The 14,160-nt window shown below is 38.6% G+C and overlaps 1 protein-coding gene across 11 annotated transcripts in view; it reads left to right on the top strand.

Moving 5' to 3' along the window:
* The window catches only part of LOC114135479 (inositol 1,4,5-trisphosphate receptor type 1-like), an 84,296-nt gene that overhangs the window by 18,432 nt on the left and 51,704 nt on the right, over nt 1–14,160 (top strand). For 8 of the 11 annotated variants that reach the window (XM_028002789.1, XM_028002796.1, XM_028002790.1 and 5 more), the window contains 28 exons: nt 515–601; nt 992–1,150; nt 2,149–2,247; nt 3,276–3,359; nt 3,987–4,133; nt 4,206–4,301; nt 4,378–4,422; nt 5,171–5,325; nt 6,405–6,504; nt 6,695–6,855; nt 6,953–7,094; nt 7,244–7,402; nt 7,679–7,851; nt 8,014–8,133; nt 8,927–9,121; nt 9,204–9,455; nt 9,573–9,714; nt 10,173–10,326; nt 10,412–10,602; nt 10,687–10,819; nt 10,900–10,954; nt 11,033–11,198; nt 12,040–12,213; nt 12,302–12,373; nt 12,485–12,622; nt 12,704–12,829; nt 12,924–13,124; nt 13,873–14,124. In XM_028002789.1, the coding sequence (XP_027858590.1) occupies nt 515–601; nt 992–1,150; nt 2,149–2,247; nt 3,276–3,359; nt 3,987–4,133; nt 4,206–4,301; nt 4,378–4,422; nt 5,171–5,325; nt 6,405–6,504; nt 6,695–6,855; nt 6,953–7,094; nt 7,244–7,402; nt 7,679–7,851; nt 8,014–8,133; nt 8,927–9,121; nt 9,204–9,455; nt 9,573–9,714; nt 10,173–10,326; nt 10,412–10,602; nt 10,687–10,819; nt 10,900–10,954; nt 11,033–11,198; nt 12,040–12,213; nt 12,302–12,373; nt 12,485–12,622; nt 12,704–12,829; nt 12,924–13,124; nt 13,873–14,124 (3,978 nt within the window). The remainder of the gene's footprint in view (nt 1–514; nt 602–991; nt 1,151–2,148; nt 2,248–3,275; nt 3,360–3,986; nt 4,134–4,205; nt 4,302–4,377; nt 4,423–5,170; nt 5,326–6,404; nt 6,505–6,694; nt 6,856–6,952; nt 7,095–7,243; nt 7,403–7,678; nt 7,852–8,013; nt 8,134–8,926; nt 9,122–9,203; nt 9,456–9,572; nt 9,715–10,172; nt 10,327–10,411; nt 10,603–10,686; nt 10,820–10,899; nt 10,955–11,032; nt 11,199–12,039; nt 12,214–12,301; nt 12,374–12,484; nt 12,623–12,703; nt 12,830–12,923; nt 13,125–13,872; nt 14,125–14,160) is intronic. The other 3 variants (XM_028002797.1, XM_028002794.1, XM_028002792.1) reach the window with 1 other exon arrangement.

The raw sequence follows: 14,160 nt of genomic DNA, 5'->3' as shown, positions 1-14,160 counted from the left end.
CTCTGTCCCCATGGCAATAAACATATCCAGGCAGATTTTAATAGGTCTTGAATATAAATTTCTTCACAGGTTTTGATCTCAGTGAAATATTTTTTGATTGTTTATGAACTGAATTTACAAAAGTCTCACTTATAGGACTGCAAAGCATCAATTATTATGTGGTAGAATGCTTATAAGCCCTTTTATAGACATTTTAGGAACTACTGTCTTACCTATCTGCCCAAGAGGCTCTGTTTTTTTCTCTCCTCTGAAGTCTAATACCATTTAAAGCAAATCTTTTTGACCAAACAGTCATAAAATGGAGGCTGGCAACCTTCCCTGTGGATAGGTGAGGCCGGGATTTACTGAAGTTGTTTCTGCTGAAGATCCAAATTTTAGTTACAGCTTTTTTTCCAGGACTTTTTCTTTGGAACAAATACAACCGCTTCTTAGAGCATTTCTGCAGGACAGGATGTAATGAGCTATGAACATGTTGGTGAAATTAATTTTGTCCTCCTCTCTCTTTGAACCCCAGCATGCAGCTGACTTGGAGAAGAAACAAAATGACTCTGAAAACAAAAAACTCCTGGGAACTGTGATACAGTATGGACATGTCATTCAGGTTTGTTTCTGTCTGTTTTGTGGGAGTGAAACCTTTTTGACATTTATTCCAAAATGCCATATGCCTAAATCTAAAACATTCCTGAGCTTGAGTGACTCTGAGCACAATGTGTGTTCTGAAATAAAAATTAAATCTTGTGCTAATATGGTAAAAACATACCAGTTTAATTTCTTCAAATGCCCCAATCAGGCAATTTCTAGAGCTGTATACATTTGACCCTATATATATATAATTTAAACCCTTATTCTGCAATAAATTGAAAGTTTTGCATCCAGTTTTTTTTTTTATTTAAAAAAAAGATCAGTTCAGATGAATCATTAGAAGCCCCAAAATAATGCCAGTCATGTGATGAGTGTGTGCAAACTTTCACTGCTCTTTGTTCCTGCACAGCTGCTTCACCTGAAGAGCAACAAATACCTGACGGTGAACAAACGGCTGCCAGCGCTGCTGGAGAAAAACGCCATGAGGGTGATGTTGGACACTGCAGGAAATGAAGGCTCCTGGTTCTACATTCAGCCTTTCTACAAACTCCGCTCTATTGGGGACAGCGTGAGTAATTTCAGGCCGTGGGACGAGTTCTGTGCGGGAGCGCTGTGCTCCATGTAAATAAACAACCTGCAGTAAAACAAAAAAGTCTAATCAATACCAGAGATGCGATGCTTATTATTCAATTGTCACATTCGACTCTGCAGAATCATTTTCCATTGAAATTCCAGCTGCAGTTCCGTTTTGGTATCTCATACCAGAGTTACACATGTTCTTGATGTCAAATTGGATAGAGAACATCTTTGATATCCATTTTTGAGACTTGCAACAAATTCTCAACTGGATTGAGGTCTGCGCCATGACAAATGAAGAGCTATTCAACTAAAAACCCTTAAATACAGCTGCAAAGATGTTTCAAAAGTTATTTTTATCTGTTTTGTATACCAAATAAATAAAATATAGCTTTATTAGCAAATAATTAATATAAAAATTATTAATATTGTTAATTATTCACCAGTTGTGGTTATAGATAGTTGCAGCAGCTAGGTCCTGGTCATGTTTGGTCTTCTTTAAGAATCAATTTGGTGCAAACTGACCATCCCATGAGTCTGGGCTAAAAGTAGTCTGCATGTGTAAATTAAACTTAACATTGTTTGATAAAAAGCTTGACAAAGGTTGGTAAAGCTGTAGCAGTGTTTTGTCTGTGGTCACATTTAAAACTAAATTGTATCAGAATCTAAATCTAAAGATTTTTAGACACACAATTTGTTCTTTAACTATAAAAACTTTATATTTTGCAGAAATATTATGGCAAGAAGTTGATTTACATGCTTAGAACATTTTAGACCAAAGTTTGTGCCCATCTTGACTTCCAAACACTCCTGTTTTTGACTGTTACATTCTGTGTAAATATAATTAATTCCTCAGTTTTCTGTATTTGAAAACAAAGCCGCTCTTTAACTTGCTTTACCTTGCAGCAGTGTTTGTGTCAGATATTCAATAAAGAAACTTTCTTTGTCAGGCTTTTACATTTGTTGCATGTGTGTTCTGTGTGACTCCAGGTAGTGATTGGGGATAAAGTGGTCTTGAACCCAGTCAACGCTGGTCAGCCGCTGCATGCTAGCACACATCAACTTGTGGATAACCCAGGATGCAACGAGGTTTGCTTTAGTTTACCTCTTAATCTGCCTGAACAGAGCCACCCTGGTTTCCAGCCTCTTCTCAGGACAGAAACAGCTCTGGTTAAAATCTCATGTGAGCCACACATTGTGTCTCGCTCTGAGCTTTCAGACATAGTTGTGTTTATTTCTTTTTGCCTTTTAGATAATCTTTCATGATGTTCTCCTATGAACATTAAAGTTGGTGGAAATGGCTCCTCAAAGTCTTGTTTAAATTATCTTTATTAGATCAAAATCAGCTTGTGTACCGGTAGTAATAAACAGAATGAGACCCGATACAGAGCGCTGTATCGGGTCTCATTCTGTTTATTATTAATCTTTTTCCTTCTTCTCACATTTTTGGCAAATAGGTCATCCATTTTTCTTCTACAACACTGAATTCCTTTGTGCCTTCTTTTGTCACTGATTGTGGTAAATTAAAGGATAGTTGTCTTCTAACCATTAAAAACTACATAGTGGCATAACAGGGTTTTTTTGGGAAGGAATTTATGTTCGGCATAAGTTTAATGAATTCTGTACTCTTTCCTTTATCGAAAGTTAAGAGCTGATATGTTTTTTTTGACAAGATCTTAAATTTTTGTTAGCTAACACTACTGTTTATTGTGTGATCTGGTTAGATCTTGTAATGTATAAAGAAATTTCATGTTCTATGGTTTGACACACAAACTTCTGTAAGATTTAAAATGGTATGATTTACTTTGTAGAGAACCCATACAATTGATTTTTAAGTTGCTCTGATGTTAAAATTCAATTTTGAAGGCAGTTAAAACGTTGCTTTCAAGTTGCCATTTGGAAATGGAAATTGTTTTCTTTAGTTGGGTGATTGTACATAGGATTGAGGAAAACAATTGCTCCACTTAGATTTATCCCATTTTACTTTTCATGTCATCCAACATATATACCATACACTTAAATACTCTACAAAGAATTTAGCAAATAGTTCTACTTTATGAGTTGTTGCAGTTCTGTGAACCAAAGCTTCAGTCACATCATCTCTCTTTGTATTTCAGGTGAACTCTGTAAATTGCAGCACCAGCTGGAAGATTGTCCTGTTTATGAAATGGAGCGACAACCAGGAGCGTGTCCTGAAAGGAGTGCGTTTCTCAGCGAATGCCAGATAACTCTTTTCTCTGATTATTTATTTCAAACGGCTCTTTTTGGCACAGAATCTTTTCTCATTCTTAGAAAATATACTTGTACAATAAGTTAATTGCAGTATTTAAAGTGAAAAGACTGGGATAGATAATTCATTTTTCAACATGGTATTTACTTTGTGTAAACGCTTAAAACAGTCTCAGTTAAATAATGTTGAAGGGTTTCTAAGGTTTATTTTTTTCTTTAAAAATGTTGCATAATGTTGCTCGTCTAATCTGAGGGGGTTGCTTTGTTTCTGACAAACAAACAGTATCATCAGTCAGCAGTACATGGCTGTAAATGAGACTTTAAATCACTTTAAAAACTCAATGTTACTAACTTTCTGTTATTACTGAGAAAAATCAAGTGGACTATTCAGTCTGCTGGTTAACCTTTCTAGAATAAAGTACTGGCCCCAAAATTCCCAAAATTATTTAATAGCATTTGGTTACTTTCCCAAAACTGATTAAGTGAGAATGCTTTCCATTCACATTGATCAAATGTTGACCATCAGACATCACTAACAAGGTTTCCTATTTTAAAATGAGACTTTTTCAGCCATACTTTGCTGTAACGTATCTCTGCAGGGTGATGTTGTACGGTTGTTCCATGCAGAGCAGGAGAAGTTCCTCACATGCGACGATCACAGAAAAAAGCAATATGTTTTCCTTCGCACTACTGGGCGGCAGTCGGCTACCTCAGCTACTAGCAGCAAAGCCCTCTGGGAGATCGAAGTGAGCAGCAATCAATTCAAACCAGTTTTTGCTGGATGTGCTTTGAGCTGAAAATGATTTTCTTTGTTCCAGGTCGTACAGCATGATCCATGTCGAGGTGGCGCTGGCTACTGGAACAGCCTGTTCAGGTTCAAACACCTGGCCACAGGACACTACTTGGCTGCAGAGGTCAGTCTGTCCGTCTCCCCTCCTCACATGTTTGCTTGTGAGCAATAGAAAGTCAACCACTCTTGAATTTGTGCAGGTAAACCCAGAGTATGAAGAGGAGGGCCTCGATTTCCGCTCTCCGGTGAGAAAGTCTTGCTGAAGGCCTGACTTTTCATCACTAGTGTAGAGTTGCCACTGAAATAAAAACACCATTTTTAATTGGCTTGTCCATTAACACAAAAATAACCTGCTTCAAATCTCACACTGTTGTATTTATGAACATCTCAAACCTATTTTGGAGCTGCTATAATTAACAGGGATATGGAAAATATGTTTTATACTTTGTTATTGACACAGGTAAACAGTCTCTGGTTGTTCTGGTTGCAAAGTGAATGCGTTATGCTTTGTTGTACAGCAGATGGCAGTCTTTGTCCATTAGTGTTGGTCTCTTGTTAATGAATGATTGGATGGTTCACGTTATTGTTGTTATTATGGAGTTTCAAACATTTTCTGGCCAATGCAGAAGAAGATGAATGAACTGTTCTGCTGCAGTTCACTTTTTCTCTGCTTTAAAAAAATGTATAAAAGAAAAGTAAAATTTCATCCATACAGCTATACATTCATCCATCATTTCAGGATTGCAGCATTGTAAAGACAAATCTCAACTTACATAAGTGTATACAACCTTGATTGAGCTCTTTATACATTTGTTGTGATTTTAAGACCTAGTTTTACTAGCAGTACATGGATTTAGTTCCTAGAATCCATGTTATCTTGGCGATTATTGGCATGCGTTTCACCAGTCAGTTTCTAAAACACAATAATTTGCCCTTGAAGAGGTTTCTAATTTTTCATTCAGTTTCTAATGGGATTTTTAATTTCTTTTATAGCTGGATTCAGAGCAAGACCCCTTGAGAGCCCGCTTGAAAATTGTCCAAGATAAAGTTTTGTACACACTCATATCGGTTCCTGATGGAAACGACATCTCCTCCATATTTGAGCTGGACCCGACCACCTTAAGAGGGGGGGACTCTCTGGTACCCAGGTAGGAAAGACGTATATTGTCACGAAATATTGTGAGTTGGACTCTACTTAACTTTTGTGGTCTGAGAATCACTTACCCAATTGGAAAATTCATCTGAGTAACTATCTGCCACATTTAATTTTGGAAATCAAACAACATGTTGTAGTTTGGGGACTTCCAAAGTATATTACATCACTGCGATGTGTTTCTGAAATAGAGCCTGGATTTAGTGTGTGGTGGTACTTTCCAGGCTAAGAGATTCAGGTACTGACAACGACTGATAAAGATTATCTGCTCGTCCTACAGATAATTGTAATTTTGGCTGCTGAATGTGAAAGATATTGGTCTGTCTTTCATACTGGTGCTATTAATGGCAGTAGTCCTTATGTGTTCAAAGATTATGAAACAAATGCAGCACAAACTCCCGGTATTGACTAGAACAGAGAAATGGAAAAATGTTGATCGTATATAATAGATAAACACAAACCGTTATGCCGGACAAGCATAACGGTGAAGTGGAAAGAAAGTAGAGATGAATTTTACAAATTTTACAAATAATCTGCAAAGTGTTGTGTTCGTTTGTTCTATTTACTCTAAAATCCTTCAATTAAAACATTTAATCCCTCACCTGAAAGTGGTAAGGATGTGGCCCAACTGCAGACAATGTCACAATATGGTTTTCCACCTTAACTACCAGGTCAGGCAAGGAGAGCGTTAATCAGGGGCATGGTAACTCTGGAGGAGTTGCAGAGCTCCACTGCTCTGGTGGTAGAATTTATCGACATAACTATTAGCCGTGCACAAATCTGACTTTTGAGGTACGGCTTTAAAAGCCATTGTTTGAAAACAAACAATTATAAGAAGGCTCTGGTCAAATTAAACTGAAATTTAAGTTTTTGACACAATTTTTAACCTGCTCTACCACCACAAATGAAAGTATGGCTGAGACCTTATGACAGAAACTCTTGCCTGTTTCTCCATGTTTATGAGCGCCAGTCAGGGGAAACGTTTGTGTTACTGGTTACACTGACAGCCTTAAAAAGAATCAACCATGTGTACTTTAAATTGAAAAGAACTATTTAAAACAAATATCCTTTCAGAAACTCGTATGTGCGCCTCCGACACCTCTGCACCAACACGTGGGTTCACAGCACTAACCAGCCGATAGACAAGGAAGAAGAAAAGCCTGTCATGCTGCGAGTAAGTGACTAATCTCTTTTCTAACTTGTATTTAGCTTTTTGCCCAAAGATTTATTTTTGTTGAAGAAATGTTTATGGAATATTTAATAGTGAATTTGCATTTATATTTTAACCCTTAATAAGGCCCCAAAATGAATCAGATTTCCTCTGATAAGTAAAAAAATAAATTGGATTTTCTTTCTGATTCAAGATTGGCACATCTGCATATAAAGAGGATAAAGAGGCTTTCGCCATCGTGCCCGTCTCCCCGGCTGAAGTGAGGGACCTTGATTTTGCCAATGATGCCAGTAAAGTCCTGGCCTCTATTGCAGGAAAGCTGGAAAAAGGCACCATCACACAAAACGAGAGGAGGTAGAAAACACAGCAGCACTGTGGAGTTGTTTCCTTGAAGAGAATAGTTTTGTTGTAAATTTTTTTGTTGTCTTTTTTTTGTAACGAATAAATTCAGGGCGGTTACAAAGCTCCTGGAGGATTTGGTGTTCTTTGTGGTGGACATTCCCAACAACGGACAGGATGTTCTAGAAATTATGGTGAACAAACCCAATAGGGAGCGACAGAAACTCATGAGAGAACAGAATATTCTCAAACAGGTAATGCAATAAAGGAAGAATGGGCACTTCTTGTAAAACTCCCCTGACCTCTTCCTCCTCCTCTGATTTTTGTAGTTTTGTGTGAAAGTGGTATAAAAAGTGGACTTTTTACATGGTTGTAGTTATCACAATCTCCTTCCTGCTTGCAGATCTTCAAGCTGCTGCAGGCACCCTTTACAGACAGCGGGGATGGGCCCATGCTGCGACTGGAGGAGCTGGCTGACCAGCGTCATGCCCCCTTCAGACACATCTGCCGCTTGTGTTACAGGGTCCTGCGTCACTCTCAACAGGATTATCGCAAGAATCAGGTACAATTGGTCCACCATGAACATTATTTAATACTCACCACTGCAATATGAGAGGGCCATAGGGGCTTGTTTTCCTGAGGAAAAGAGTCATTCTTATGTAGTAACATTAAAGCAATAAAAAAATGTATAATGCAGCTGAACATCCAGTCCAGTCTGCAGTTTGAGCTGCTAATGTACCATGCTCATTTAAATGTTCCATGTCATGAAAACCTATGTGCATACCTTTTTACATCTGCACATAACCAGTGTTTTATTTTTATTTTTTGTTTCTTGCAGGAATATATCGCCAAACAGTTTCGCTTCATGCAGAAACAGATCGGCTACGATGTGCTGGCCGAGGACACCATCACAGCTTTGCTCCATAACAATCGCAAGTTGCTGGAGAAGCACATTACTGCTGCAGAGATCGACACGTTTGTGAGCTTGGTCCGCAAAAACCGGGAGCCCAGGTGTTTGTTTGATTATCTGATCTGTTTTTTTTGTTTAGTTTTTTTTTTTTTTTTTTTTATGTTTTTTTGTTTTAATGGTTGAACAACTCATAAGTTATAGATGTTCTTTGACCCTCCGGGTGGTGTGCAATTTAGGTTTGTGTTCCCTGTGTTTGTGTCCAGGTTCTTGGATTATTTGTCAGACCTGTGTGTGTCGATGAACAAGTCCATCCCTGTGACACAGGAGCTCATCTGTACTGCAGTGTTGGATCCAGCCAATGCAGACATCCTCATAGAAACAAAGTAACACGTTTTTCTGTTGCACCTCAGGTTGCCACTAAATATACTATAACAACTTTATTGGTCCTATTTCCTATCCAAACAGAGCAGTAATTAGAAAAAAAACTTGGACCATTGGTTAATACTAATAAGTAAATACAGATGCAGTTATAAATGACAGTTCGATCAAGACTTTTGAAGAATTATGTGGCAGATTCTTCATCAAGTCTTACTAGAAATTGATTGTCAGTTTCCAGGCAAGTAAATTTCCATTAAGCTCAGTCCTCAAATTTTCCATAGGGTTAAAAAACGGAGTCTTTCCAGAAGTCAAAAATTGGCCACAGAGATGAATTTTTCACAAATGGGCTGGCTGTTTTGGAAAGCTTTTTTAAAAAAGTAAAAATTAAAATAAAATAAGCATATGACAACTCTCTTTTTTTATTAATTCAGATTATATTTGATATAAAATATCTGATTCCTGATATAAAAATAGTTCCAAAGCACTTAAGTGTAGTGGAAAAAAAAAACAGAATTCTTTATTTTTTCAAAGTACCATACGTATTTGAGTTTATTAGCATAGTTTCCACCCTGCATATAAAGTTGACCTTTTGTATTAAATTCATATTTGTAAACATCATTGTCTGTGCTTATGTTGAGTGACTGAAACTTACATGCATTACCATTTTATAGAGAGAGCACTAGTGAACAGGCAAAGATTATTTCTTTTTTTAAAAAATCAACAAGCCTAAACATAAATTAAATTAAATACAAAAAATAAACCGGTTATTTTTTTTTCTTTTGATTAACTTTTTTTCAGACTGGTCCTCTCAAGGTTTGAGATTGAGGGATCACAGCTGGGGGAGAACTCTGTGGAGGTAGAAGAGGATGAGGAGGAAGTCTGGTTGTTCTGGAACAACAGCGACAAAGAGATGCGCAGCAAAAGCGTCAGGGAGATGGCCCAGGATGCCAAAGAGGGCCAGAAGGAGGATAAAGAAGTGATCAGTTACTACAGGTACATTTCTGGATCTCATTTTAGCTGGGCTGAGCAACCCTTATAATTTGGATCGTTGATTAGTCTGATTCATTTGGGACAGGTATCAGCTCAACCTGTTTGCCAGGATGTGCTTGGATCGGCAGTATCTAGCAATCAACAAAATTTCCATTCAGCTGGATGTCGACCTGATCTTACGATGCATGTCGGATGAAGACTTGCCCTTTGACCTTCGAGCCTCTTTCTGTCGGCTGATGCTGCACATGCACGTGGATCGGGATCCACAGGAGCAAGTCACGCCAGTCAAATATGCACGGCTTTGGTCTGAGATCCCGTCAAAAATCTCCATTAATGAGTGAGAAATGGGCCGCAAACAAAACCCTTTGTTACTTCAGGCTTCCTTTGTGTTCATTGTAAAATCTGCTTGTATTTAGTTGTCTTTTTAAAACTGTGTTTATCCTTTAACTTGAAGCTACGACAATGATGGAACGACCAAAGATAATATTAAGGAGCGATTCTGGCAGACTATGGAGTTTGTTGAAAACTACCTCAGGGATGTGGTGTGTCAGAACTTCCCGTTTGCAGACAAGGAAAAGAACAAGCTCACCTCTGAGGTCAGTATGGCCAATACAGCTCCTTGTAAAAGGATTCACTTCATTTGAACTTTTTTCACATTTTGTCCCTTTAAGCTACATACTTCTGTATATTTTATGTGGTTGACCAACACCTGGCAGTCCATAATTGTGAAGTGCAAAGAAAATGATGCTTGTCTGTTGTCAGTTTTTATGATGCTGTTTGCTGTAATAATGTTTAACAAACATCTCAGGCCTTCACAACATCTAGATTTGCATTGTTGACTTGTGAAAGCAATTGGTATGAAAGTGAAGGGTGCAGAATACATTTTCATGTCAAACCTTTCAGAATTGTAAATGTACAAAATCTCAAATAATATGCAGCTTATTTTTTCTACTTCACAATTATGCAATACATTGTGTTAATCTGTTACATAAATTTATGATAAAATACTTTGAACTTGTAGTTTTCAAACTTGCATCTGTTTTTCTTATTTCAGGTGGTGAATCTGGCCAGAAATCTCATTTATTTTGGCTTCTACAACTTCAGTGACCTGCTCAGACTAACCAAGATCCTACTGGCTATTCTGGATTGTGTCCATGTGAGCACTGTTTTCCCGTTCACCAAGCTGGAAAAAGGAGATGGAGGCAGAGGTAAACCAACCCAGAGTGGCGAGTTGAGGACGTGAATCTGGTGGCCATGAGGTTGATTTGTGTTTGTGTGTTTATATGCTTTCAGGCAGTAATGTGATGAGGTCCATTCATGGCGTAGGAGAACTGATGTCCCAGGTAGTCCTGAGAGGAGGCGGGTTCCTTCCTATCAATACAAACAGCGACTCGAATGGAGACACGGTGAAGACACAGATTGAGCCTGAGAAACAGGACATATTGGTCATGGACACTAAGCTCAAGATTATAGAGATCCTGCAGGTGAAATACACATTGTTTAGGAAATGAAATCTGAATGTCTCATGGTCAGTATTTCTGGATTGTATTTCATCTTTACTCCTGCAGTTTATCCTGAATGTCCGCCTGGACTACAGGATCTCCTGTCTTCTGTCGATCTTTAAAAGGGAGTTTGATGAGAGTACTTCCCAGAACGAGTTATCTATAAGTGGATCAGTAGAAGGGCCAAATAATATCCCAGGTTAGGTTTATCCTTAGATGCATTATACACCAAAGTTGGGTCCACTAGAAACTGATTTTGAGCATTTTCCTAAAATCCAGGCGCTTTGGATTTTGAAAACATAGAGGAGCAGGCGGAGGCGATCTTTGGTGGAAGGTAAAGTTAGACTATACTCAGAACATAAAGTTAAATGAGATGTATTTCTATGAAAGCATGGTTTTTCTGTGTGTTCAGTGAGGAGAATACACCTCTCGACTTGGACGATCACGGCGGTCGAACCTTCTTAAGGGTCTTGCTCCACTTAACCATGCATGAGTATCCTCCGCTGGTGTCCAGAGCCCTGCACCTGCTCTTCAGGCATTTCAGCCAGAGGCAGGAGGTTCTACAGGCATTCAAACAGGTAACCCGTGCTGCTAAACATATCAATGTCAAATTTATTTATATTTGACAAAAACAATAGTAGGGTGTTGCTGGTGAAATGCTTTTCTCCTGCAAGGAAAAAGACATTTTGGAGATTTGATATTAAAGATGAATGGAGCTAAAAACAGGAACATCCTGGGATAAAACCTTTTAGAAGCTTAAGAAGACTTGATACTGGGGTGGAGGTTTACCTTCCAGCTGGACAACAATCCTAAATATAGAGTCACAGCTACAATCAAATGATTTAGATCAAGACTGGTCATGGATTCAATTTGGAATAGGGGTCATGTTCATATGGCGGGCTGATCCATTCTGACCGATCTTGGCCCATTCTACAGAGAACATGCACAGAGACATATCGCAAAAGAGCAAAACCAAAGGTGATCCTACAGATAATTGACTTACGGAGGGAAAACAAACCCACGCCATATTTATTCAATTTCTTTTTATATAAAATTTTTTTAAAAATAAATAACAGCCACGTATTATTTCCACTGCACACTACTGCACTACTTTGTGTTAGTCAATTGAAACCCCTTAAAAGATATTTAGATTTCTATTTGTAACATGAAAAAATGAAAAACACTTTAAGTTTAATACTTATTTTTAGGACTCTTAAAGTAAGCGAATCAGCTACTATCACATTTTGAAAACATTAGAATATATAAAATAAAGATAATTTACTTCCTGGAAAAATAAAGCCTTTATACCTCCAGTAAACACACATTACTTCTACAGCAACTACTTGTTGGATTCTATATAATTATTTCCCTCTAGTGGATTCTGCAATGATCTCTATATCCCCATAACTTTGATAACAGGTGCAGTTACTAGTCACCAGCCAAGATGTGGACAATTATAAGCAGATAAAGGAAGATCTGGACAAGCTGCGATCTATAGTTGAGAAATCTGAGCTGTGGGTGTACAAGAGGCAGGGACCAGATGAGGGCTTGGATGGAGGAGAGGGGATGCCAGCTGAACCAGAACCTCAAAAGGTGTGCTTTGTTTTACATCATGCAAACTGAGGGTAAACACAGCCACTGTAAGGTCATGTTCCTTAACACCCAATGCTGGCTTCTGCAGGACGCAGCGGCCACAGACAAACCAAGGAAGGCAGAAAGTGCCAGCAGCAAAAACTACAGAGTGATAAAAGAGGTGATAAAAATTATTGCCAAAATGAAAGATTTTGCATAATAAATGAAATATTTTTTTTCCACATGTTTAATATTGTTGGTGTTTTCCTTCTACATCATGCTTCCCCCACAGGTCCTGCTTCGTCTCAGCAGATTGTGCATCCAAGAAGGTCTGTCGGGTAGAAAGAGCCGAAAACAGCAGCAGAGGCTGCTAAGAAACATGGGGGCTCATGCTGTGGTTCTGGAGCTGCTGCAGATTCCTTATGAAAAGGTAAAAACGGTTTCAAATTACATATTTATTGATTGTATGTGTGACTAAAAGTGATCATAACTTGGTTATTTTATCTTTCAGGGAGAAGATGTACGCATGCAGGACAACATGAAACTAGCCCATCAGTTTCTGCAGAACTTCTGTGCAGGAAACCAGCAGAACCAGGCCCTGCTCCATAAACACATCAATCTTTTCCTCAATCCAGGGGTCAGCTGTCCTTTCTCACCTGGCCTCAAACCCACAGCAGTGATATAAACCTTAGATTATGACTCACTGGTCCTTTGTGCTTCCTGTCATTCAGATCTTAGAAGCCATCACTATGCAGCATATCTTCATGAACAACTTCCAGCTGTGTAGCGAGATCAACGATCGCGTGGTCCAGCACTTCGTCCACTGTATTGAAACGCACGGCCGCAACGTGCAATACCTCAAATTCTTACAGACGATCGTCAAGGCGGAGAACAAGTTCATCAAAAAGTGTCAGGATATCGTCATGGCAGAGGTTGTGCCTGTTTCCAAATGTAACTTATAAAATACTCGCTCTCTGAATTTGTTCCCATTTTGTCATGTGACAAACACAACCTGTGTTTATGTATTTATTTTAATGTTTTTGTGAGAGACTAACACCATGCATATTGGGTCCATCTTTATGAAATTTAATGTCAGTATAGAGCTGCTTACAAATCATCTCCATGGTAAAAACGATGCATTGTTTTCACCAGAAATAGTGAAGCTGTTCAGAGGGTTAATGAAGCTGCAATCAGGACAATGCCAAGACAAAACTTGTTAGGAACTGCCCAAAACTCCAGAGTACATTTTCCAGCATTGCAACAACCCTAAACATTTGTTACAATGACTCTGTTAAGTCAAACTTAAATATACAAACACTCTAAGACTGATGCTCTCCATTCAGTCTGATTGAGTTTGCACAATTTTGCAAAGCAGAATGGGCAATATTTATTTCTAGCAAAAAAGTTTCTAAATGGGCAAGGGTTGTAGTCATATGCCCTAAACGACTTGCAGCTATTGTTTCTGCAAAGTAATATTGACCCAACGGGGAATATCAATAGAAATGCAAACCCCATTTTGAAAACTACAAATTATTTTAACACTTGAGTGATTCACTAATCTGTGTTGGCCTGTCACATTAAGTAACATGAGAAAATGTGGAAATAAACAGACAGGAATACATTTGCAAAGTTCTCTATATCACTGTTCTTCTTTGGCATTATGCTATGTTTCTCATACAGCTAGTGAATGCAGGAGAAGATGTTCTGGTCTTCTACAACGATCGGGCCTCCTTCCAGACTTTGGTCAACATGATGCGGTCGGAGCGAGATCGGATGGATGAGAACAGCCCGCTCAGGTACCACATACACCTGGTGGAGCTGTTGGCCGTCTGCACTGAGGGCAAGAACGTCTACACTGAGATAAAGTGCAACTCCCTGTTACCGCTGGACGACATAGTGCGGGTCGTAACCCATGACGACTGCATCCCTGAGGTGACAGGAGAAGCAAGTTGCATTTGTTATGTATTT

The sequence above is a fragment of the Xiphophorus couchianus genome, chromosome 20, assembly GCF_001444195.1.
Source record: "Xiphophorus couchianus chromosome 20, X_couchianus-1.0, whole genome shotgun sequence".
Lineage (NCBI taxonomy): Eukaryota > Metazoa > Chordata > Actinopteri > Cyprinodontiformes > Poeciliidae > Xiphophorus > Xiphophorus couchianus.
The sequence above is the reverse complement of the archived record's forward strand: the minus strand, read 5'-3'. Positions and strand labels throughout refer to the sequence as shown.